The following is a 24,114-nucleotide window of genomic DNA, read 5'->3' on the forward strand; positions in this document are numbered from 1 at the left end:
CAAATGCTTTTCTTTACAGAAGCACAGAAAGGCATGATGAGGATGGATAAAACATCTGTGACAAAGTTCCAAAGTTCTTTTTGTACACGTAAGAGTTTACATTCTAATTCTACAAGTTACCCTCCAGCAAAAGCAGACAAGATAGAATATTCTCAACCTGTGAGTTCCACCCTCTCTTGCTTCTGATCCCCTTTTCTTGGCTTTCAACACCATGGGAGGTCAGAAATTGCAGTTTGAAAATAAGTGTTTGATTTTTTTTAAGGTGACATTTAGGGAAAAGGCAGAAAGGGGCCTCTCATAATTCTCTTAACCAACTGAAATGCTCTTAAAATGCTGAAGAATGCAATTAATTTAACACACAAGTAATCAATTTGTAGGCCTGCTGTTTATTTTGCCTTTGCAGCACCTCTCTTAGGACTTATATTTCTGGCTAGTTAAATGCACTGGTCCTACAGACCTTTGGAAGGTCACCCTTAATTGAAACAGCCTCTGCATTAATAGTATTCTAGAAATGCTGCACAGCTGCATTTCATGTAACTTGTGTAAAATCTCCTGTTTGAACTGCTTCCAGGTGTGGTCTTACTATCCAGAGCAACACATTTGCTTCATGGCCATGAAGCATCTCGGTATGTTCTTTTCCAGGATATCTGTGACCAACTCTAAACCACTGTAGGGTTAGGTAATGTTTAATTTGGCTTCTCTTCCCAGATATTTTGATTTGATAAATATTTGTAAAAAGGTAAGACTGTGCTCTACCTCATGTGCCTACGTAAAAAAAAAAAAAAAAAAAAAAGATAATAGTAAAATAATGATTGATACCAGTATTTTTCTCTATTACATACTACTGATAATGAATCACCTATCAATGTTACAGGCTCCTAAAACGTCTATCAACTTTATTGCAAAATTCAACAGCTTTGTGACTTGTGAGCCCAAAGAAAGTCAATTTCTCTGCTAATCTCTTTATAATTCCTACAGTGCCCATCACTGTATGAAGTATCTTTATACTACATTCCATGACATTTAGTCAGAATATGCTTAATGGGAAAAATCCCCTCGATCAGTATGTCTCCTGTGCTTTGAAATGATGCTAAACATAGGAAAATCATGATTTAAAAATAGCACTGTCCTTCTGAACATTTCTCTAGGTATTTATTCTTATCAACTGTAATGTCGACCTCAGCCATTGGAATAGCAATGTGAATCTTTCTACCTGCAAGAGTCTTTATCTGAGGCACCATCCCATGTTTTTGCTCCTTTTAACTCCTAGTAGTTTTGCAAAAATAACTCCCTTCTAGTTCATAGAACAACAGACTTGCCCGCTGTCAGAATATATGGTTTTACTGCAGCCTTGAGAAAGCCCTGAAGATAATGAAGTGAAAAACATATAACTGAGAAAAGAATTTTATGAATGGCTGCTATTGATGCTGCTGATTCTCTAGACAGATATGACTGATAAATTGTCTTGACCCTAGACCTCTCATGACATGTTCTTATCAGTTTGTTTTACTTGCTCACCTTCTCCTTTCCTGCCTCTATCTGCTTTTCTGCCCCGTTCCCCTCCCCTCATCTTGTCTTGCTTATATCCTTTGGGCAAGACATGTTGCCTTTTCTTTTCGTTTCTTCTACTTAATTTTTTTTATCCTTCCATCTCTCCACCTGTCTCTACTGATGTCCTATTTATATTATATTATATATACTATAATTATAAACCACTGAGAATGGAGCCTGGATGGATGAATGGTATCTGTAGAAATAAGAAAATACGTTTGAGCTAATAGCGTCACTTAGAACACTTGAGAACTTTATCTCAGTAGATGGGGAAGGAAGGAGACAGGTTATTCTTAAAACCTAGTCACTTCACCTCCAAAAGAATCATGTTTTCACTGGAAGTAGTACAGATTTAGACTTACTCACTTGTACTGTTTCACTGTTTTGGTTAACTCTTAGGTGACTTATTTTAGGAAAAGAGGAGAAGGTATCAAGGCACTCCTAAGAACTTCTACTTGATTAAAATCAGAGTCTGGGAAAACCATTGCTTACACTACATAATTAGGCTCCCTGACCACAACTTTCAAATGCAAAGGAAAATGGCTTGATTTGTAGGGAACATGCATTTACATGATAAAACATTAAAATTCCATTAGCATTAAAGGACCCAAACTTATGCTTAATTTTAACAATATAAAGAAATACTTCATGCATACAAATAACACACATAGGAAAGTGTTTTCCTAAATTATTCTGTTTTTTTCTCTCATCTTTATTGTCAGATAAGATACTATTATACGAAAGCTAAAGGTTTAACAGGCTAACAGTTTAAGTTTCTTATCTTGCTACTTTATTCTCACTTTACAAAATCATGCAAGGAATTCATGCCTGATTTATGCCTATGGAAGTAAAAGACTCTTCCAAGTATTTTCAAAAAAAAAAACTTTTATAAAGTCAATACTAGTTTTATTTGTGCTATTTACTAGTAGTTCGTACAGTATAAATAGTGTGTTTTCAAGGAGTTACTGCAGTTCATCCTTTTCCTATTATAAAGAAGTACTAAATTACAGAAGCCCTCACAGGGACATCTTTGAGGGTTTTTTGATTTGTTGATAAAGATCTGATTTAGCCTGTATGCTTGGTTTGGGGGAGGCAGGGTCGGGGTAGCATGTTTTGTTTTGTTTTTAAAGTTATCATAAATAAATTTTTTGGTTGGGTTTCTTTTGCATGAAGAATGACAAGCCTGGTCAGAGCAATAGAGCTTGAATATGAGGAACTCAACACAGAACTCTCAGCTGTTTCAGAACGCTCACCTCTGCCTATCATTACCTGAAAATCTAAGTGGCTCAAGGCCTCTCAGATGTGCAGGTGTAGAATTTCACTGGCCCACTCAGGGCAAAATCAAATATAATGGGGCAGAAAAACAGATTCTGATTGTACAAGGAAAGGAGGCAGCAAGTACTATGGGATCACAGATGGGTGTAAATCCTCTTTCACCCAGCATTTCTCCTTTCATATAATCTTTCTCCTTCTCTAGAGTACAGCATCTCCTGCAACCTCTCCATACTACCATGAGCAATTCAGCTATTTCATCCTTGAGTTTTCTTGGAACTTTTTGGATGAATGCAAATTCTAGTCATAACAATTTCTTAGTGTTCATTCTGTCTAACTTATTCAACAGTTACTTCAGCTTCAAAGAGATCCTCTGGTAAGTCTGCCATCTGCTTTACCCTCCACTGCTCCAAAAGTCTCTCCAGGTTCTTCCAATATTAACAAAGAAGAAAATTCATTTTGCTCCTCTCCTATGTGCTTGTCCTCTTTGCACCTGTTTGACCTCAGGTTCTTTATTCCAGACACATCATGGAATCACAGAATAATTGAGGCTGAAAGGTCTATAGTCAACCCCCTGCTCAAAGCAGGGTTAACTAGAGCAGGTTGTTCAGGGCCTTGTCAGGAAGTAGCACGCGCCAGGGAATATGAAATAACCACTTTGAGCTGCTTCTTAGGATATAATTGAAGAATACAATATATATACACTTTATATAACATATAAAATTCCAAATTGGAATTGAACTACATAAAAGGCCAATTCTGGGCTCCCCAGTACAAGAGAGACATGGCACTCCTGGAGAGAGTCCAGCGGAGGGCTGCTAAGATGATCAGGGGACTGGAGCATCTCTCCTATGAAGAAAGACTGCAAGAGCTGGGCCTGTTTAGCCTGGAGAAGAGAAGACTGAGAGGCGATCTCATCAACGCGTACAAGTATCTGAAGGGGGGGTGTCAAAAGGATGAGGCCAGTCTCTTCTCCGTGGTGCCCAGCGATAGGACGAGAGGCAACGGGCACAAACTGAAACAGAGGAAGTTCCATCTGAACCTGAGGAAAAACTTCTTCACTGTGAGGGTGACAGAGCACTGGAACAGGTTGCCCAGAGGAGTTGTGGAGTCTCCTTCCCTGGAGATATTCAAAACCCGCCTGGACGCGATCCTGGGCAATCTGCTCTAGAGGACCCTGCTTGAGCAGGGAGGTTGGACTAGATGACCTCCAGAGGTCCCTTCCAACCTCAACCATTCTGTGAAAATAATTATAGTACAAGAAAATATTTTCAGGACCAAATCCTGCTTTCATTAAAGTCAACAGTAGTCTTGATACTAATTTCACAGGGAGCATTTTCTCCTTTGAACTGGAACACAACATGGAATTGAATACTACTTTATTTTTTGTTTATGCACTTGATAAGACACCTAGCTGCTTATATTTAACCCAACCCTGTGATCATTCCACAAGGTCTATGTATTAAATACCTGTTCACAAAGACAGACATTGTCAACACGTTATAGATGGATACCTCAGTTTCATGCATGAAAATGATAAATAAAAGAGAGTCTGTTTTCTAAATCAGTCTTCATTAATTAGAATTGGTGTACGAGAAAGAATGGAAAAATAGTGGTGTTAGTTAAGCACAGTTTCACTCATAAGGAAATATTTGTTAATTTTTGTTGCTTCCTATAAACAACATTAAACCATCCTGGTATAAAATTAGCTATGCCTTTAGTCTTTGTCAGGTTTTCCTGTTTAAGTTGCAAGCTTTACAGAGCAAGGTACAAGTATTTGCCTGTATGGTGCCCTGTAACAATAGAATCACAAACTCTGTGGGTTCTCCATAAACGATAAGGAGGTGGATGAGAGAGAGTAGAGCGCTATTCCATCTTTGCCTCAAACCACAAAAGGCTTTTCTTAAGTAAACATAACAGTGTATAACTTACAGAGCTTTAGCATTTAGCTAATGATACTTATTTTCAAAAATTAACCCATTCATTGTTTAAGTTATGCCTTGGACAGGAATGGAAAAGTCTTCAGTTAGAAATATCTTTCGCTAACCTTCCAGAGAAAAGGTGTGGATAGCTTTCTGTATGTCTTTTCCAGTTTCCATGGTCAGTTGCCTGGCTAAGGACAGACTGCCATCTGACATGCAGCTTAAAGCACAGCCCTTAGTTTCAATTACAAGGGGTGCAATCACACCTAAGATATTTGCACAGCCAGTTCCTCTCTGAGGGAATAGTTAGGACTCGTTACTGTTAATGACAGGTCTGATCACCTGTGCAAACTATGCCACTATGACCAAACTAAACTTCGGTACAGCCATAGATCTATAAATCAGTATCAATTTGGCTAGGGAACCTTGGAAGTTTCCTAGTAGCTTGGGATCCTCTGCATTCATACAGCTTATGACATTATTAGTGTACGTATGTAAAACATTAGGACATCCTCAGTGCCTTAGGAAAAAGCCTTTACCTAAGAGAGTTCTTGCTGCAGTGGTTCATAGATGTTTACAGTACAGGTGGTCTTTAGACTTTGAAAGAAATATTGACTCTAGTACATGAAGTCAGGTTTCAGGAACCTGTCTGCAGGAACAGTTGTGGAATCCGTAAGTTCTGGCTTCCTGACAAGGAACATTAGGTTAAATTCAGACACTTTGGACTTTTCCAAGATATGGAATGCCAGAAGACTTTTCTTTCATGTGATATAGGACTATAATTTCTTGTCTTAATCATTCAGTGATCAAAAACCTTCATACAAGCCTATATGCATGGTGTATGTGAAAGAATAACCAATATTTACAGAAGTACCCCATGTATTCTCCCAATGAAAATATTTACATGCTTATATATTCAACTGCTTGATACAGGCAAACACATCTACTTGCACAATCAGTTTTGGAATGCTGTACACACATATGGCTTGTTTCACAAGGGGTCCTGTGAACAGTGCTTGAAAACCTGGATTTGCTAATCACATTCTATCCTGATGCGAGTGACCTACAGGGTACTTTATGTTAACAAAATAGCAGGGAGGCAATTTTAAGCTGATATTGTAGGTCCGAACAACCCCAACTTTTTAGTTTAAAGAGGAAGTCTAGTGTTAAGAAGCCTGGACCTATTTAGACTGACTTTAGAATTTAGAAATACCTACTATAATTAGATCCTAGGAGAACCTAATGACATTTTTAATAGCATTTTCTATGAATACATTTTCTCTCTTTCTCTTCAACCTCTTAGAGGAAAAGACTTATTCTTCATGTATTCTATGACATGCTGGATAAATTGCAAAATAGAGCCCTTCATCTTCCAATAGAGGACATTATGGATGTTTCAGTGAGATGTTTGATAGTCTGTTTCCCTGAGATACCAGATCTCTCATGTAACACCAGTAAAGTTCTCTCATGTAAAGTTCTACAAGGCATTTCAAATACAGTGGTCTAAAAATGCTTCTCTGGATAAATTATTGGAAACATTTTCTAGTGTTTCTACTTGTATAAGTCATAGTAGCAAGGTTTCAAGGAGAGACACTGTAAATGTTGCAGCTTCGAGTAAAATTACCATCTCAATTTAGATACATGTATGAAGTGAATTTGTTGGTTTCTGTTCAGATTTTAGAGCAAAATCGGCCCTAAGGCTATCAAAAAGGAAGGCAAAATGATAAGCAATGAATAATTTGTCCAGGCCTCCTGTTTTGAATTGTTAATGGAGGACTTATTCATTAAATTGTTATATCTCTAATATAGAGATATATAGACAGACTTAACTTTTGCCCCCCACCTCCCAGCGTTTGTATACAATTCTTACTGTTAATGACAACTATATTATTTTTATCTTTGCTAGCAGACTGAGCAGTAAGGCCAGTAAAGAAAAAACTTGAAAACTTAAAAATTATAAAGGCAGAACCTCTAGGAATGGTTAAGGTGCATAGATGAGGGTGTGTAAAAAAACAACCAAACAAAACAAAACCAAAAAAACGTGCTAACACCCAATCTTACAGTCACTTGTACTGGTAGAACCTGGTAGATGACACATAGTAGAATTTTACATTCATTTAGCATGACTAAAAATGACTGCACTATGCTGTGAAATCCAGAATTAGGCTTGTACTGCTATCTGCAACAGGAACGCTTTTAAAAAGGAGAAACATCAGGACCAAGAAAGCCACACCTTTCTTATAGCTAATGAAACATGCAAAATGGACTAAAACTAACAAAAATAATATGATCTGGTGATAGTGTTTGCAATGTGAATGAAGACTGCAAACTTCAGAATTTAGTTCTTATGAATTAAGATTGAAAATTTTCCATTTCTGCAACGCAGAGTGTTCAAGTAAGTTATGCTCACTGCAAAAATCACATTACTCCAGGAAAGGGACCAGTGACGCTCGGCAAGTTTCCTCAAGGAAGCATATCCCATTTTAGTTCTAAAAAGGGAAACTCTCTGAAGCCTGCAGCTCTTCTAGGCAGGGAAGGAGAAGGACAGAATTATAACAGCTATTCTCTTTACATCCTGAACCCTACCGTATCTGAGTAGCTCATGGCACTAAACAAGTGCAAGAACTTCTCGTTAGGTGTATATCCTTCTACTTCCACTCATGTTTTCTCATCCCTTGGCTTTTTCTTTTCAACTTTTTCAACTGTTCCTACTAATGGATTTTTACTATGAGAACCGTAATGTCCTAAATTCATACCTATCATTCACTTTTTGTTTCCTAGGTGGAAGGTTCTTTCCTTTTTCTGAGGTTGACAGCTGGGTTCCTGCTACTGCTTCTTTCTTGTGTCCACAGTTCATGTTGCTTGTAATTAGACACAACTGTTACCTTTGGCCTCTCAATAGTCCTGCTACGAAGTCAACCTGAAGATAGAGAAGAGAGCAGACTTCACAATGCCATGACCAAAACTACTCCTATCAAGACTTTTAAAAGATAAAAAAGAAGCATTCAACTCGTGTGTATTAGAGGGTATGGACAATTCAAACCAGAGGGGTTTCCATCCTCAGAAGTAGGTTTGTATTTTGACAGCTATTATTCTAAAGTGAAAGCTCATATTTTCTGCTTTTGACAACTAATGTTGAAATTGGCACCCATCATAAGCCAACTTTCCTCTAAGACAGCCTGTCTTTTCTATGCCATTAGAAATCTTAGCTAATGAGAGAACTAATACTATGTCTAAACTGCAGTTTAATATTAACCACTTCCCAGTGGCTACCAACGGCTTAGCATCCCAACAGCAATGGTCAGAGCACAAGGCATTTGGACATTTTGGCATGGGCAATCAGTTCTGTTTCATTACCTCTCCGCATCTCCAATGCTACAAAAAAAATGTTACTAGGATTCTCTAAGTCTTTAGAAGAAAAGTCAACAAAGTGATTGCAATGTGTAATTATTTTTAAGACACATACCCACATGTTCCCACACAGTTGGCATGAACGTTTTGCCAGGACTCAAGCGGGAGTCCTGCTAGTAAATTCAGTAAGAACAAACCTGGCCTCCTTAGAAACTAAAATATACTCTGCACAGAGAAAAAGCTAGAATACAAAATTCATTTCCAGATTTTGAATTCACAAATATTTGAACCTATTCAAAACTGAAGGTTTCATTTGGACAATGTTTATAACGTTTAAATACTTTAAGCAATAACATTTTATTTCACTAAATAGCAAGAATTTATTTAACCTCCCAAACAAAGCAAAATACTCAATGGATTTTTTTAAAAAAGGTTAGATAGCCCTTTGATTTAAAGAAGTGGGAAAAATAACAGTAGTATATTGCTGCCAGCTGCAAGAACGTCCATACATATAGTAGCAACTTTCTTGTAGTCACAGAGTAGTGAGACAAGAGCTGTAGCTGCTGGATCAGACATTTGAAGAAACTGCAGGAAAAAAAAAAAAGGAAAACTGCCTTGACAATATTGCATTTTATATCAAGAGTCAGGCCAAGTATATAGGAATATATAGGTCTGGCTTGTGATCTTCTATGCCAAGCAAAGGTGGGATGAATTCTAAAACTGGTTCTTACAGCATGCAACTATGCTGAGTTTCTATATGATAGTGTTAAAAAAAGCTGGAAAAGTCAGATGACTCAAATGGAGCTTACCCTGCTAGCAAAAGTCTAGGTTTGAGCAATGGTGAAAATTTTTATCCTAAATATCCTATATTAAGAGATCACTGTCTATAAAAACATGATCTATTGAGATAACAGAGCAGTGTTGCCGTGTTCCAGAGGGATGACCGATTATAATTCTTGCTGAGAAACTTCCTTAAATAGTTTTAAAATACAACTAAATACATACTGTAACACTTAGCTCAAGCCTAAGTGAGAAAAAGAATAGTAATGGTGCACTTTGTTCTGTAGGCTCTATTTGCACAAATACATATGCTCACTGCAAAAATGCTGAAGAACAGCTGCCTCAGGACTTCATAGGAGTCCCAGCCCTGGAAATTTTCAGCTGTCAGTGCCTAGGGGTAACTTTTCCATGCAGCTAGGTTTACAATGAAACAAACAACATATCTAGTTTCCAGGGCTACAATTATCAGCTAAATAAATAACATTTTTTAAACTTATCTAGAAAACACATCAGTGGCAAAACCAAAATTGCTTAAGATAATGAACCAAATACAGGTGTGTCTGCATTCAGCCAGTTATTTCTGGAAGAAAGTCCATTCAGGAGGTGGGGTGGAAATGAAGCAGAATGATTGGAGAAGCCCACAACACACTCCCAGGAACGTGACTTGAAAGTGAGCAAAGGGGAGCTGCAGTGCCCCTCTGCTGCAATGGGATTGATTTATTATCTCTTTCCTCTCTCCCACCCTAACTGCAAGAACTAAACTCTTTTTTCTGCTGCAGTATCTTTCCCTATATGTAGTTTGAGTTAATCAACTTTCCCATAATTTAATATTAAGCATATTAGAAGTTTAATAAATCCAAAATGGGTTCTCAGAGGTAGAACCTGTGGGAATAGAGAGCTCAGTCCTGTTACTAATGACTTCAACAGCAGCTCTTTCAGGAACCTCAATGAGAACAAAATTGAGATCCTTGGAATACTCTTTCCTCCAGTGCACCAAAAATATTTTTTACTTCAAACGTTTTTTTAAAAAAGAACAACAAAATCAACTCTATTACAGAGCTGAAAAATGGATTCAGTTCATTAAGAAAAGCAAACCAACCAAGATATTTGATCAATTTTAGACATATATCATCCTCTTCCCACAGAAAAGGCTGATATCTTTATCTGGAATCTGCTAGACTACATCTAAATTAGAGGAACCACTGATTAAAATCATCTTTTTTGTCCAGAAAATAACCTGCTGAACTCAAAACACCAAATTAAAATCACATATTTTTCACCCCCACTTTCCCAAGATTATGGGAAAAAATACTTTGGAATAACAGCTCCTGTTGTAGATCTGGGAATGACTACAACCAAAAAGTGACAAAATATCCATCATGAGTTTGTTAAAAATATTCCCAAATCTTCTATATTTTCCTTAGGAAATGTAGGACAATTAAGATAACACTGGTATGATATTCCTAACTATTGAATGTTTTTTTATAAATCAAACCCAAGCTTCTCATCTTAGTTTAAAATAAGTTTGGAAATTTTAAACAGTTTAAAATAGGCCAGACAAAACAACGTGGAAGAAGGGGTTTGATTTTTAGTGAAATACACATTTTTGTATAACTACAGAGACATCAGCAATGCCTTTTTCATAAATTACGGCTCAAATAAGAATAACCAGCAAGAGCAAATGGTGAACCTTCTCTATCTGTTACATTATTTGAGTCTTTGCCTGTGGATTTACTTTCAATGAATAAAACAATCATGCTCGATATTTATTATAAATTGGTTTAATAAAAGTACTTTTTTTTGTTTATCTGACCTTCAGTGAACTCTTGATCAAATAGTCAAAAGACTACCCTAAGAAACTTGATGGTCTGAAGTTTTTTTCAAAATGGCCACTGATTTTGGGTGCCCTAAAACTATAGACAAAATGGAAGCACTCAGCATCTCTAATAAAAGGCCCTAATGGACATGATTTTTCATTACCTAGCATCTTCTAGAATAACTTAGCTGAAAGAAAACTTATAAACTCCAACAGTTCTGATCTGAGATGAATACTGACTTGGCTTTGTAAAAACAATTCAGCGAGGTACAGATCAACAGAGAGGCAGACACACAGCATTTAAGTTGGACATCCAGCTGAGAGCTCTCAAATTCTGTGATTCAGAGTCCTCTCCTTCTTAAGAACTTTGCTGCACAGTGACAGCTCAGTTAAATGGCACCTTTCTCTGTCTTACCTTTCTCCCAACACTACTAGCGAAATAATACCTACATAAGCATATAAACAATATAAATTCTTCCACCATAGGAAGTGAAACAAGTATGTAAATATAAAGCACAAAGATTGCTTGAGGGGTTATAATGATAATGCCGAAACAATAAACAAACCAAAAAAAACCCCACCAAACAATTGTTAGATATTTAATAACATTAACATCAGTTCTTATCAGTAAAACTCAGGATTAGGACTCAATTTTCTAGCTGTAGTTAACAGACAACATTGTAAAAGTAAGGAAAGTAAAGTAAGTAAAACAATTGATAGGTGACTACAAATACGAGAAATCTGTAAGAGTAAAGTTCAGAGGAATTCAATTTTACATTTAATCCAGACTAATCATCATCAATTTCATATATCTGGCAAAGTTTTCATCTCTATCCGTAAGCCTTCCGTTCCTGCAGTTCATGCATCCAACTCCCATTGCCATTAGCAAGTTGACATATTAAGCTTCTGCTTACAAAAACATAAATTAGTTCATTTATGAACTAGTTCATGAAGGAAAATCATCCATCATAGGAGAGAGGGCAATAGGCTTATAAAGCCTACTCTGTTAAAAACTAACATTAAAACATGCTTGCTGCAATGTGAATCTCTTCTTCAAGGAGAAAAGCTTCTCATACAGCAGAGCTGAGGTTCCATCTTTGCGAGCAGCCTGGTAGTTAACGGATTCATTTTGACCTATTCTGGGCTTGATATCCCTTTTCATCCTTACACTTCAGTACTGCTGGAATGAGAACAGCTGTGAATGGGAACATTACTATCTTTAAAGGACATTCTTTAAAGGATCTGTATGGTCTTATAGAGGACTAAATAAGTCTGCTCCTGCTCTGAAGAAAGGAAAAGAGACAATTTGATAATTCTTCTGTTAGTATTTAACATAGTATTTTCAGCAACATTTTCCACTGCCCACCTCTGAATTCCATCTTCATTCCACAAAAATGCTTTCAAAGGGAAAGCAAACTGCAGCTTAAGTTACATTAGCTGATTTCATAATTTTTCCAATAGACTACCTTAGATTTTATGCAAAGGTTAAATTGTACTAATGCTTCTGGAATCACATTGCATACATTAACAACAAAATAGCATATTTTCCCCTGTCGTCTTCATGTTCCAGGCCCTGATCAGATTTGCTCCATTGAAGGCTGCAGTTCAGAAGAAGGCAAAGGTTACTTTAAGATGCCTTTATTTCCCTCCAAGTTAAGACTCCAAGTTAACTACAGGCTGCTTTGCATCCTAAGAATATGCTGGGCCAACGACTGTTTACCCTCTGGTCCCATACCTGGCATAAAAATTCCTATGCAGAAAGCTGTAGGTGGACATCAGTGCAGTAGATCCATGCACATCAAATTCTGTAAACTGGGAATTCCTATTAAGACATCTGAACACCTTATGTCTTCTGTATGGAACCAGATTAATACAAAAAAAAAAAAAAAAGAATAAGTAAATCAGAATCTGTCATTCTATTTTGACTCCTACTAAGGAATTTTCTGAAAAGAAAATTCAATTCCTATCTAAGAAGATGATATGAAATAGCAACTGTAGGATCATAGAGAAAACTCGAAGTTAAAATAAATGAAACAAAGAACAGACAAACAAAAATTACAGTATTCATAATTTGTAACTGACATAGACACTGGTGCAGGTTTTTGAGTATGCACTCCAGTGGACGCATATAACAAAACCCAAACCATAATAGGAATGTTATCAAACGATAGACAATGAAACCGTATGTTGGAAATAGTAGTTCTTATTATTTACTAGTAGGTTTTAAAATAGTCTTACAATTTAAACAGATTTCCTAATAAAATATGAAGGCTGAAATTTTCATAGTCAATATGATACCATAACATGTAAATGAACATGAGTTAATCACCAGTTTTTGGACTGGTTTTGAAAATCTTAATCTAAAAACAAGTTTGCAGTACACATACTGGTTGAAAAGACAAACTGCAGTACACATACCGGTTGAAAAGACAAACTGCATCTATTTATGCAGTTACTCTATCCATTTGAGATACGCATAAGAAGCTGTGGTGCATGCAGTGTTTACAGATGTAATTCAAACTGTAGTATCTTAAAGTGCAGCCTTAACGGATTACTATTTTAACTTTAATAAATGTAATAAATGTAACCATAAGCTGTGACAAAACCTGTTTACTGGAATATCAACCATAAGGACACATTCATTCCACAGAAAAGTTTCTTGACTCTTTGATTCTTATGGAAATTGCCTAACTATACCAATATAAAATAAATGTAGAAACCAAAGCTGGACCATCTGGTCACACAAGTAGTCCCATTGTTCATTACTTAAAAAGATTTGCACAAATATTTGTCAATATTTACACCTGGGAAATGCTGGGTTTTTGTTCTAATAAAAAGGTTCATATCAGACATGCAAATTAACAGTGTCTATAGTAAGAGTGATATGTCAATAAAGAGGACTGGCTTTTTTAATAGATGGGCAGCAACCTTATCATTTTTAAGGGGAAAATAATATATTATTATATTATAAATCAACAGTGAACTCTTTTAAAAAAAGGATAGGATTTTGCCTAGCATAAGCTACATGAATAGAATTAATTATTTAGAGCAGAAAAATATTTATTACATGATTGACTTTTGCCTGTCGGGTGTTTTACTAGTTTGCCAAAGACAGTAAAAACTTTAAAAGCCAGCTATAATATAAATCAAGTTGCAAAGTGAAACTATCCAAAAAATCCCTTTCATCCCGAAACTAAAGAATGGCAAATAAATTAACTTTGTATTGAATTTGTAATGAAGAGTATTTCATTACACAATACTGGCAATAACTTAATGTCAATTGTCCAACTAACCTGTATTACTAGAAGACACTAAGACGGAAAGGAATTTTTTAGCCAAGAAGCACAGGATTTCATAATGCTGGGGCCTTTTCCATTTATAATGAACAGAGATTAAATATTCTTGACAATCTGTACCAAGGTATCAGTGATTACAGAAATTTGTTCTTGTAAAAATTAATGGCATCTTTAAGTATTACAAAAATGATTTTATAAGTAAATATGAATCAGCCTAAATATTAATCCAAAATTTTAAAAAGTGAAGTTCTGACAACCAAAAATGGTATTTAGTTAAAAAAATGCAACACAAACATAATATATTGATTTGAAAATTCAAAAGAAATGTAGAAGATTATTTTCAGACTTTACTAACCAAAAGTGGTATGCAGATAATTCTTATAAGGTACTTGCAGCTAACCTGTATTATGTAATGAGCACAAAAGGTTATAAAGCCTAGAGAAAATCCCTAATGTTACAAAACGTATCTCTTGATTTTTAAGTTAGACAAGATCTTTTAGTATGTCTGTCTATAAGCTGCAGAGAGCTCAGTTTACCTCCTCCAGATAGCATAAATCTTGTGATTAAATTTTTAGTTGAGTTAGATGTGTAAAACTCTAAAACATTCCCTCTCCAAATCAGAAATGACTCAAATTCTTGGAAAATCCTGTTTCAGTATTTTTTTTTTAATTCTTTAATTTTAACTCATATTATCGTATTGTTGCCTCTACCCCAAGATAACCTTCATAGATTAATTACATATTAAAAGTACATATTTATATTAATTTCAACATTTCAGGAATCAATAGGTAATAAGTAGAAAATACATTTACTGCTTCCATATCAGTTACAGTTTTCCTCTGAGTCAGCCGTGCTAGCTATTATGGTTAAAGAACAACAAGGAAGCACTGCGTGCCAGAATTAAGAAATTTTATACAAACACCCAGAAAGCATAGCAAACTGAAACAGCAGGTATATAAATCAACTCTCTATATAAAATAAATAATTAAAATTAAGTCATTACACTTCAGGATCGACAGGTAATGCGTAGAAAATATATTTACTGCTTTCAGATCAGTTGGGACCTTTCTTAGATTCTGAGTCTGCCATGAGATCTGTTATACTCTAAAATCAGAAAAGAAGTTCTGTTGGTTGCGAGCATTAACTCAACTCTGAATAAAAATAATAATAAGAAGAAAGCCAATATGCAATTACCAGGAAATTATAAAAATCAGGGCTAGAAAAGACCCTGAGAGCTCATCTGATTTGTCTCTCAACAGAAAATTTAACTGCGAGAACCTGACCCTAAGCATAGTCATAAACACATTCATATATATATTTGGAGAACACATATAAAACAGGCTGTTATTAAACCATACTAAGCTTAAGCATAAAGCATATTAATAGCACAGTATAAATTCTGAGCCAGAATTACACTATTAATGATGGAAATTAAGTGAGTAAATTAGTAATGCTAACAAAAGAAAAAGGATTCTGAAGATGACATACTAAAACTAGGCTATTGATATCTCAGGTCACACCAACTGAAAAAAATCAGATAACTGATATTTTTATGTCTACTGAATATACATAAAACTGAATATTTGATTTCACAGGAAATGGCATTATGCATTAAATATACTGCTGTGCCTTACAATAAATGAAAGCTGATTCAAGTCCTCTCACTTCCCTGGACTGTCAGATACAAAGATTAAAAAAAGCTGAGCATAAAAGATGCTAGCACCCTATTTCTAACAGTCACGTTAGCATGGAGCTCATAGCATGGAGCTCAGATAAGTAACTTGATTCTCAGCAGCCTTAATGAGCACTGCATGTTCTTAGTATCTGATCTTGTATGCTAAAAGGTTTGCCTAGATATCTCTGTGCAAGAGTGCATTCTGGTGTACAAACAGTGTAATTCAGACCATCAGAAAAATATAAATATGGTCAGTCACTTGAAAGCAAATCACCTTTCATGATTTAGTATGTATTCTGTATGAACATCTGTTCATAGGGGAAAGGAAGGCTGCCACCTCCCTGAGAATACTCTCATTTGTATCACATCTGAATACAAAAGTGCATTTTAATACTTGAGAATTTAATCAGCTAATACCAGACAGATAGTTTTTTAGACAGTCTTCACTTGTAGCAGACAGCAGTCTAAGGACAGTTTGCCAATTATGGCCAAAATACCTTCCCTTAAAGCCATAGATGAGAACCACCGCAGTCTTAACTGTGACAGTTCTAGCCTTTGATATGTTAGTACAGATTATAAAATATTGATTCTTAAAGATTTGCTTATCTCCCTGTACTTTCTATACACTTACCTCAGACTGTCCATTCTCATCTAGCTCCTCCACTCGGGTCAGATTAGGTGCTCCAAATCTATCTGTAAGTTCAGCTATTGTCTTTTCTTGTCCCTATAGTAATGAAAATGAATTTTCAGTTAAAGGCACTCCATGTCATGAGTAACTATTTATAGAGAACATTTCAAAAGTCTTAAAATGACTTTATGTATTAATATAAAGAGAATAGTATAGATGCATGCTATATAAATGTGTTAATATGTAAATAAGGTCTTTGTACTCTCATTAAGACTATTTTCTTTTCTTTTCTTTTTTTAAATAGGACACATCTTTAAACTATGATGTGCACCACATATATTTAAGAAGCATTCACATTTGAAAGCTTTATTGAGATAAACATGTCGATTAGCAGGGTGTATTTTTACTGAAGTATCAGTAAGAGCCCATATATTCACACGGATCTGTGTAAGCACTTTTCTGCTAGTATAAATTCCTGTGCACCAGGAGGATTACACATCTTATAATTAAGCGACATCCCATTTCCCAATCATAGTTCTTTTTCCAGGTACAGCAAATGGAATTTGCACTGACACATGGTCAAATATTACCATCTAGACTCTTAAATTAGACCTAAGTTAGAACACTTTCTCATAAATATTGTTAAGGAATACGACAGCATCAACCAAACTGACCTTTAGCGAAATCGTGGAATAAATTTATACTCTGTTCTGAATATAAGCTAAACAAACCTAATAGAATAGACCAAAACTCAAGTATAAAACTCAGACTGGAAGTCATTCTTCCTCCATTTTCACAAATTTTTTTTATATTACTCTCAATATGTTAGTTGAACATGCATGGGCTTCTGCCTTGCATTTTGTATTTAGTGCTTGCATCTGAAAAAGACAACTGATAAACAGTATTTTCAAATCCCTGACTAAGCTTTGGCTTAAACCTCTTGATCTTTCTGCTGCAACAGCCATTTGTCTGCTTGCTCCTTTTCTATCCTCTGCAGTTCCAACTCCTCACGTTCTCGTTCCATCTGCTCCTGCAGTCATTTCATGAAAGGACAAATTAGAAGGAAAGAAAACCCCAACAACAAGAAAGCATGCACCACACTCCCACACACATGTATAAATACACATATATCTTCCCCATCCCATTACTTAAAATATATTTCATGACTGAAATCTTAAAAAATACAAAGCATAAAACATAACTGCAATATTAATAAGATTAAGTCCTTTCAGTGTAGAAAGGATAGAAAGGTGGTAATGCCAAGAGGAAGAAGAAATAGACAACTGAAGATCTTAAGATACTGTCTCATTCCTCAAGCCCTTTATCAGCCTATTTCCATTATGTCCTGTAATGAGGATTAAGCTCTGTGATACTTTGTTTATTATCTAGCATAGACAGGTGAATCCATATACAATCAAATCTATGGAAAAGATTGATAAGTTACATTATTAATATTAATCTTCATCAACAACCTTTAAAATTTCCGATCAAAAATACATAATACAAGGTGTTTATGCTCCATGAGCCCAAAGTGCTATTACATCAAAACATCAGAAACTGCATAATCTAAGTGTTCACATTCAACAACACCAGCAGCTAGAGAATACTGTGTGCTGTAGCATTGTGTGAACAGTTACTACAAACACTGACATATTGTAGTAACTGGTTTTCACATTCCCATTTGGTACGTACAATCAAAGCGAGCCTGAGTACATGACTACAGCCAGTATTGTGAGTTAGGTTAAAAAAGAAAAAAAAAAAAAATCTACTGTGAGTATCTTTCAACTTTCCCACAATTTATAAGAAATAATAAAACAATATATTAATTTTTCCACGATTTATCACTAGACACAACCTAATATTCTTGATTCCATTTACTCTTTTAAACGAGTCATGAAATCCTTAAGCAAATGACTTTTGGTCTGCAAATCAGAAAATCCCCCCTCCCCAAAAAAGGGCAAGTGAAAAAGAATGAATGCAATTTACACTATAACTGGGCCTAATGAGATTAGCATGCATGGAAAATTACATTTATGTTTTTAATGTCATGTGAAAGTCAGCCAGGTTAAAAAAAGTCCAATAAGAGAACTTCTCTCCATTACCAAAGCAACATACATAACTAAAACGACATACGTAACTGAGGCTGTTACACAAGTGGCCAAGTTCATGAGATTCCTCTAGAAAGGGCAGTTAGAAATGCAGACATCTCTTTATTTCTCCTATTTCAAGTCCACACAGTACAGTATTCAAGTTGCTTTACGCCAACAGAACGCTTCAGTAGCCCAATACACCTCATTGGAAAAGGCTATACCTTAAATGGGCAACCATTTTCAGGAATCTGTATACATTCTCATTACCTTTTTTGCCATACTGATATTACAATGAAGTAGCTTGAGACAATAGCCAGTTATAAATCCCAGACCTCCTAGCAGGGGCCTGTCAAAATATTTTGCAATGATTTTTAGCTTTACTTGCACCAGCTCTCATGCAAAGTAAAGACGACGGTTCACTAATGTTAATTCTCACTGAAGTCTTAAATTGGTTGGTCTTTACCTTAGGCTCCTTCATTTTTTAATAACATCTTACCACGCAGTCTGCAAGTTTTCTTTCCTATCTGCTGATTAAATCATTTTATTTATTATTTTGAAAAGTTAAAATATTTCTTTTATGTCACCTTCTTTCAAAATCATTATATAGGGATTACAAGTATACAGAGTGCTATGAGATGCCACAGCGTCATATTCTATTATAATTAACTATTATTAACCTGACGTTCTTCTTCAAGTTTCTGCTGGATTGTAAGTTCTTCTTCCTTCATTTTTTCTAACATTTTGAGTTCTGTCAGGGCTGCCTCCTGTTCTTGTTCCAGCTCAGTCCTCTCCAACCTTCTCTATTATCAAACAGGTAACACAAAATCAATTAGAAAAAAAAAAAGAAAGAAAAGAGAGAGAGAGAGATTCACTGACATCAATTATATTGTCATGAAAGTTTTTGCCCAAGATAAAATCCACCTTTTGTTCTTCATCTAAGATTCTCCTGTAATTATAAATCCAGTGTGCCAGGTACTCTATTGGGTCTGCTGGCCGATGCTCTACAACCTCTGCCAGTCCCTTTATCAAGCAACTTCCCAGGCATCTCTTCAGGTACTGGGACTCCATTTACACCTATTAACAACAAACAGACATACATTAAGCACCACGTCAGATTTAAACTAGAGTGTTTAAGAATTATTGAGTCAGGCACCAAATACTGAATATGGCGTTACTCTTTTTGTTTATTTTATTACTGCTAATGTATCTGATGGGTATGGCCCAAGGATACAAGTTAAGATTTCCAGACATGCTGTTGACCCATTGTATGGATTCTGCTTCTATTTCCCCTTTTACACATTTGTCTTGCTACACAGTAATCTCTTCAAAAGAGAAACTAACTTTGTGTGTGAACAATGCATGGAGGTTACAATTTCACGGAGCTACAATCTCAGCTAAAGCATTACTAACTATTAACTTTTTAATTTGTTCTTTTAAGAAAGTGTTTCATAAGCAACACCTCTAAGAACATTCTTTCAAATAGACTGTGAACTGACTGAAATCAATTTTTGTGTGTATAAATAAAAAATTAGTATGACCAGCAAAATGAATGGGAAGCTTTTTATCCACCAACTCTCCTTCGTTATTGACAAAGACTATATGTACATAAGTTGGAAGGCAGAAATTAAAGTTCAAGGCTGACACTTAAAGTGACATACAAGCTATGCAAGCTTGCAAATCAGAAAGCCTAAGTACCTCAGCTGTGATGGAATGGCAGTGTAATTGATATAGACAAAAGGCATACTTGGAAAGGAGAACCCTATAGATTCTGAGCCATAATTTAAATCGATTAGTTTAGATCAAGTAAGAGGTGCAACCTCATCACAACTGAGAATGGATCAATTTACATAAGAGGGTAGTAGGACCAGCAATTTTTTAGTTAAAAATAACCATTATAAGGGATTTTGCAAGAAAGAGTTGGAACATTGTCTTCTTTCACAAAAGGAAAACGGGAGCAAGTGGATGGGGTAAAAAAGATTCTCTGCCTCAGCTCAAACTTGGCTGTCATTCATACTGTATTCACAGAGATGGCCAGAAGGAATCACTGTTGTTACACTTGTTAGACTGTGCTTGTTTACTAACATATTATTCTCTCCCTTCTCTGCACCAAGAGTCAAATACACTGGTATGAGGAAAAAGGACTTCGCTGCATAGATGACTAACTTGTTTGCCACTGGGTGATCAAGTAGTTGGAGAACAAGTGAAGCAGGCAGCTTAATACAGGCTAGTCAAGACAGGATTTGCAGGTTCTGCTTTATATCAGCCATGAAAGGGATCTTCAAAATAGGGTTGAAGTCTCAGAAACATCTATATAGCACTTGAAGGCATATGTTTTATGCATCCTTAGTCCACATACACATAAACCTTGGATATAAATCCAGCACACCCACAGGAAATACTGCTACACCCAGACAGCAATCCAGTAACTCATCCATGTTTTGCTAACATGCGGCTAACTCCCTCCAGGTTTTATCATCTCTTCAGTCTTCAAGTGATTTTGCAACTCACTCTTTAAGTATATTTACATTCCAGATCTGTTTTCTGGATATGTTTTGGGGGAAGACTGGCTTAATGATTTCATCCATTTCTACAACAAAACAACAGATAAGTACGGAGCAGATACAGATAACATCTAATTATTTTACTATACATGAAACTTAAAATATGGTGAGTTGGAAAGCCTCTTGTTTTCCTGAAACTCACAATTAATATAAGAAAGTTACTTAAATTTAATATTGCTTTAGTTCTTAAAAGCTCCAGTGATGGATGAATTATACTATGTACTGCAGAAGAAAAAATGCTCAAAAATCCCTTGCAGCCTAGGCATGTAGCATTCCGAAACTGCTTGGAAATAAGCAGGTAATGCTAGGTCAGCATGATAGCAAAAACCTCAAAACAGCAACAGGACATTAAAAAAAAAAACCTTCTGTATAACTATTTGAAGAACAGTGAAGTGGTTCCATCAATATTTAAGAACAGATTTTCGTTTGAAATAACAAAGCAAGCTTTAAGGTTTAAGATTCGTAAAGCCGCATGGCCCCTCAGCCCGCCACGCAGCTCTGCGCCCCTCGGGCCGCTGGCAATACAGAGCCAGGGCGTTTCACACTGGCCCAAGAAGCGCAGCGGCGGCCCCGGGGAAAGCCGCGGATATAAAGCCTCCCTCACCCTTCGCCTTCAGACGGGCTCCCGAAGGGGCAGTCCCCGAGCTAGCCCGCGGGGCCCCGAGCGCCAGGGCAGCTTCCCTCCCCAGAGGCTACCGACCGGCCCTCAGGCCCAACGGCTCTCCGCTCGCTCCAGCGCCATAACGGACGTAACGGCCACAGCGGCGGCCGCAGGACGCGCTGCGTCGCTAAGCGACGCGGCTCGCGAGCGCACGTGCCCGGCAGGCGGCACGCGATTGGCGGAAGGGGCCGGCGCTGCGGTACCACGTGGGCGGCGGGGAGGGGTCTGAGGGGCGCGGCCCTCCCCTCCCCCCCCCATGGAAGTGCCTTCATGGAGCCAAGTAATGAATATTAAAAGTTCTCCTATTTAGTTCAAAAGACCTAACAAGAACCAAATGAGGAGGAGATGAAACTGGAAAAAAATCCACCTAGGTAATTAGGTAGAGATTTTTACAGGGCAACCACTAACCAATGGAACAATCTGCACAAGGTCCATTAAGCATCTCATCCTCAGACCAGAACCTCATCTTCTTAAAGACACATTTTAGCAAACATGCATGCTGTTGGACTTACTCTTCAGTAAAAGCTAACTAGGTAGAAGAGTTCAGGCAAAATGATCTAATGGTCCCACTTGGACTCCAAGTTGCGAATCTAGTTGGCCTATGCTTTAAAACATTGGGTTTATTGACTTTGCAGGTCTCCAAGTCACCATCAGCGAGCAGAATAAGCAGCAGAAGGAAATGCCCCAACACAGAGGAGGTTGCAGAGGCTGGCTCTGCCCTGACTGACACCACAGACGCACCGGAAACAACACGAGAGTAGCTGGACATAACGAACTACAAGATGAGCTACGCGGTGACAACGCGCTTGGCGTCCTCTGGCATCTGAAGTTGCTCACGCTGTGGTCAATGACAAAAATCTCATTAACTTTACTAGAAACTAGTTGCCTCTGTCTTGGCTATCCTTACAGAACTTGAGGAAGCTTCATCAAACTAAGTATACACCTAGTGATATGAATCACATTCATTACAATACTATGGCTAACGTTCTTGATATTTTTCTGCTCCAGTCATTTAAATGCATTATATGCATACCTTATAAATAAGATTTTCAGCATACACGTATAGGACAATGTATTGATTTCAGCAAGAATAAAGTAACCACCGTCTCTCCTTGGAGTTGCTGTGGGGTTTCCCTTTGGGAAACTCATTTAAATGCATTTAACTACATCTCTCCATGAATATGGAGAAAAGGAAAGAAAATTTTTGGAAAGAAAATATTCTTGGAATTTTAGCATAAGGAACCTGAGCTAAAACTGAGTAAGGACTTTGTAGCCAAGTACACAGTAACTTTTTAAATAACACTGCGATGCCACATGCTTAAAATTAGGCTTTCAGAATTAAAGTAGACTGATCTTTTCTCCTAGTGGACAAACTTCTTGGATGACATTCATTCATCTACTTGTCTAGTTATTTGTTTTGCTGGTAACTTTTAACCAGTTCAAATAATTTGCAGTTTAAAGAATAAACAGTGTCTGTCCTATTACTTCTGTAACTTAATTATACCAGCATTATCTTGAAGTCTTTCCCTAGCGACATTTTCCAAAATGAAAGACTGCACCAGAATAATGAAGCATACCTTCCAAAAATTGGTTTTAACGGCTGTAAGAAGCTGGCTTTGCTATTCCTTATATAACACATAACGGATATAAAAGATATACTAGGAACAGATGTTGCCATAAAATACATTACTAACAAAGCATAATTGTATTGTAGAAATTGATAAGGAGGAAGAGGAGAGCTGTGATCTGGACAAAGGACAATTCACGAGCTATTGAGAAAAAACGAGCTTGAGACCCTGATAGCGGGCAACAAGTCTCTCGGTCAAACTAAAACTTCCTCTGCTCTGCAGCATCTAATTAAGCTGAGAATTCAGTTCTGGTAATGCACAGTGCCCTTTCAACAGCATACACGCCTGAGCAATGTAATGTTGGGATCCTTATAAAACTAAGGCCGTTGGGAAAGGATCTTTCCTGACGCGATTTGACAAGGAACTGACAGCGTCTCCTCTTTCGGCCGGGTGGTGCCGCTGCCGCTCAAGCGAACAAGTTCCCCGAGCCTGCCTTGCGGCAGCCGCCGCCCCGACGGCGCTTGGCGCTTCACCCTGACTGAGCCCAGGGTCGAGCGCCCGCTCGGCAGCGCCGCCACCAGCGCCCTCGCACGCCGGCGGCGCGCTGCGCGCCTCCAAGCGGCCTCGCCTACGGCCCTCTCAGGGCGCGCGAAAATAGCCCAGTGCGAGGTAAAAGCTGCAGCCCACGACACGGGGCAGGCTGCGGGCCCGCAGGCTCACCTGGGCAGCACCTCACGGAGCCAGGCCGGGGGGCCCCATCCTGCTCTCCGCTACGCTCCGCCCTGAGGCAGGACACGGACAGGCGCAGCACCGGGCACAACCGAGCCCCCGGCGCGGCGGCCTCCCCCCCCCCAACCCCAAAACCGCCGCCCGCAGTGCGCAGGCGCACGCCGCCGCCGCCCGCAGTGCGCAGGCGCACGCCCCGCGCATGCGCGCAGAGGCC

The 24,114-nt window shown here is 37.5% G+C and overlaps 1 protein-coding gene across 13 annotated transcripts in view; it reads right to left on the reverse strand.

Annotated features, from left to right (window-relative positions):
- Positions 1-24,066, reverse strand: part of DYDC1 (DPY30 domain containing 1) — a 26,210-nt gene extending 2,144 nt beyond the window's left edge. Inside the window, exons 1-9 of one of the 13 annotated variants that reach the window (XR_011142225.1) lie at positions 23,892-24,066; positions 19,303-19,455; positions 19,059-19,181; positions 17,229-17,321; positions 16,295-16,387; positions 14,992-15,092; positions 12,428-12,544; positions 7,502-7,665; positions 803-4,061 (exon numbers count right to left, since the gene is read on the reverse strand). Coding sequence is in view for 5 of the 13 variants with exons in the window: in XM_009688046.2 (XP_009686341.2) it covers positions 8,547-8,681; positions 16,295-16,387; positions 17,229-17,321; positions 19,059-19,181; positions 19,303-19,449 (591 nt within the window). In the remaining 8 variants the exon portion in view is untranslated. Of the gene's footprint in view, positions 1-802; positions 4,062-7,501; positions 7,666-7,686; positions 8,682-12,427; positions 15,093-16,294; positions 16,388-17,228; positions 17,322-19,058; positions 19,182-19,302; positions 19,456-21,546; positions 21,779-23,891 lie in introns of those variants that run through there. The other 12 variants (XR_011142223.1, XR_011142221.1, XR_011142226.1 and 9 more) reach the window with 12 other exon arrangements.
- Positions 24,067-24,114: the final 48 nt, after the last annotated feature.

Source organism: Struthio camelus, chromosome 7, assembly GCF_040807025.1.
Source record: "Struthio camelus isolate bStrCam1 chromosome 7, bStrCam1.hap1, whole genome shotgun sequence".
Taxonomy (NCBI): Eukaryota; Metazoa; Chordata; class Aves; order Struthioniformes; family Struthionidae; genus Struthio; species Struthio camelus.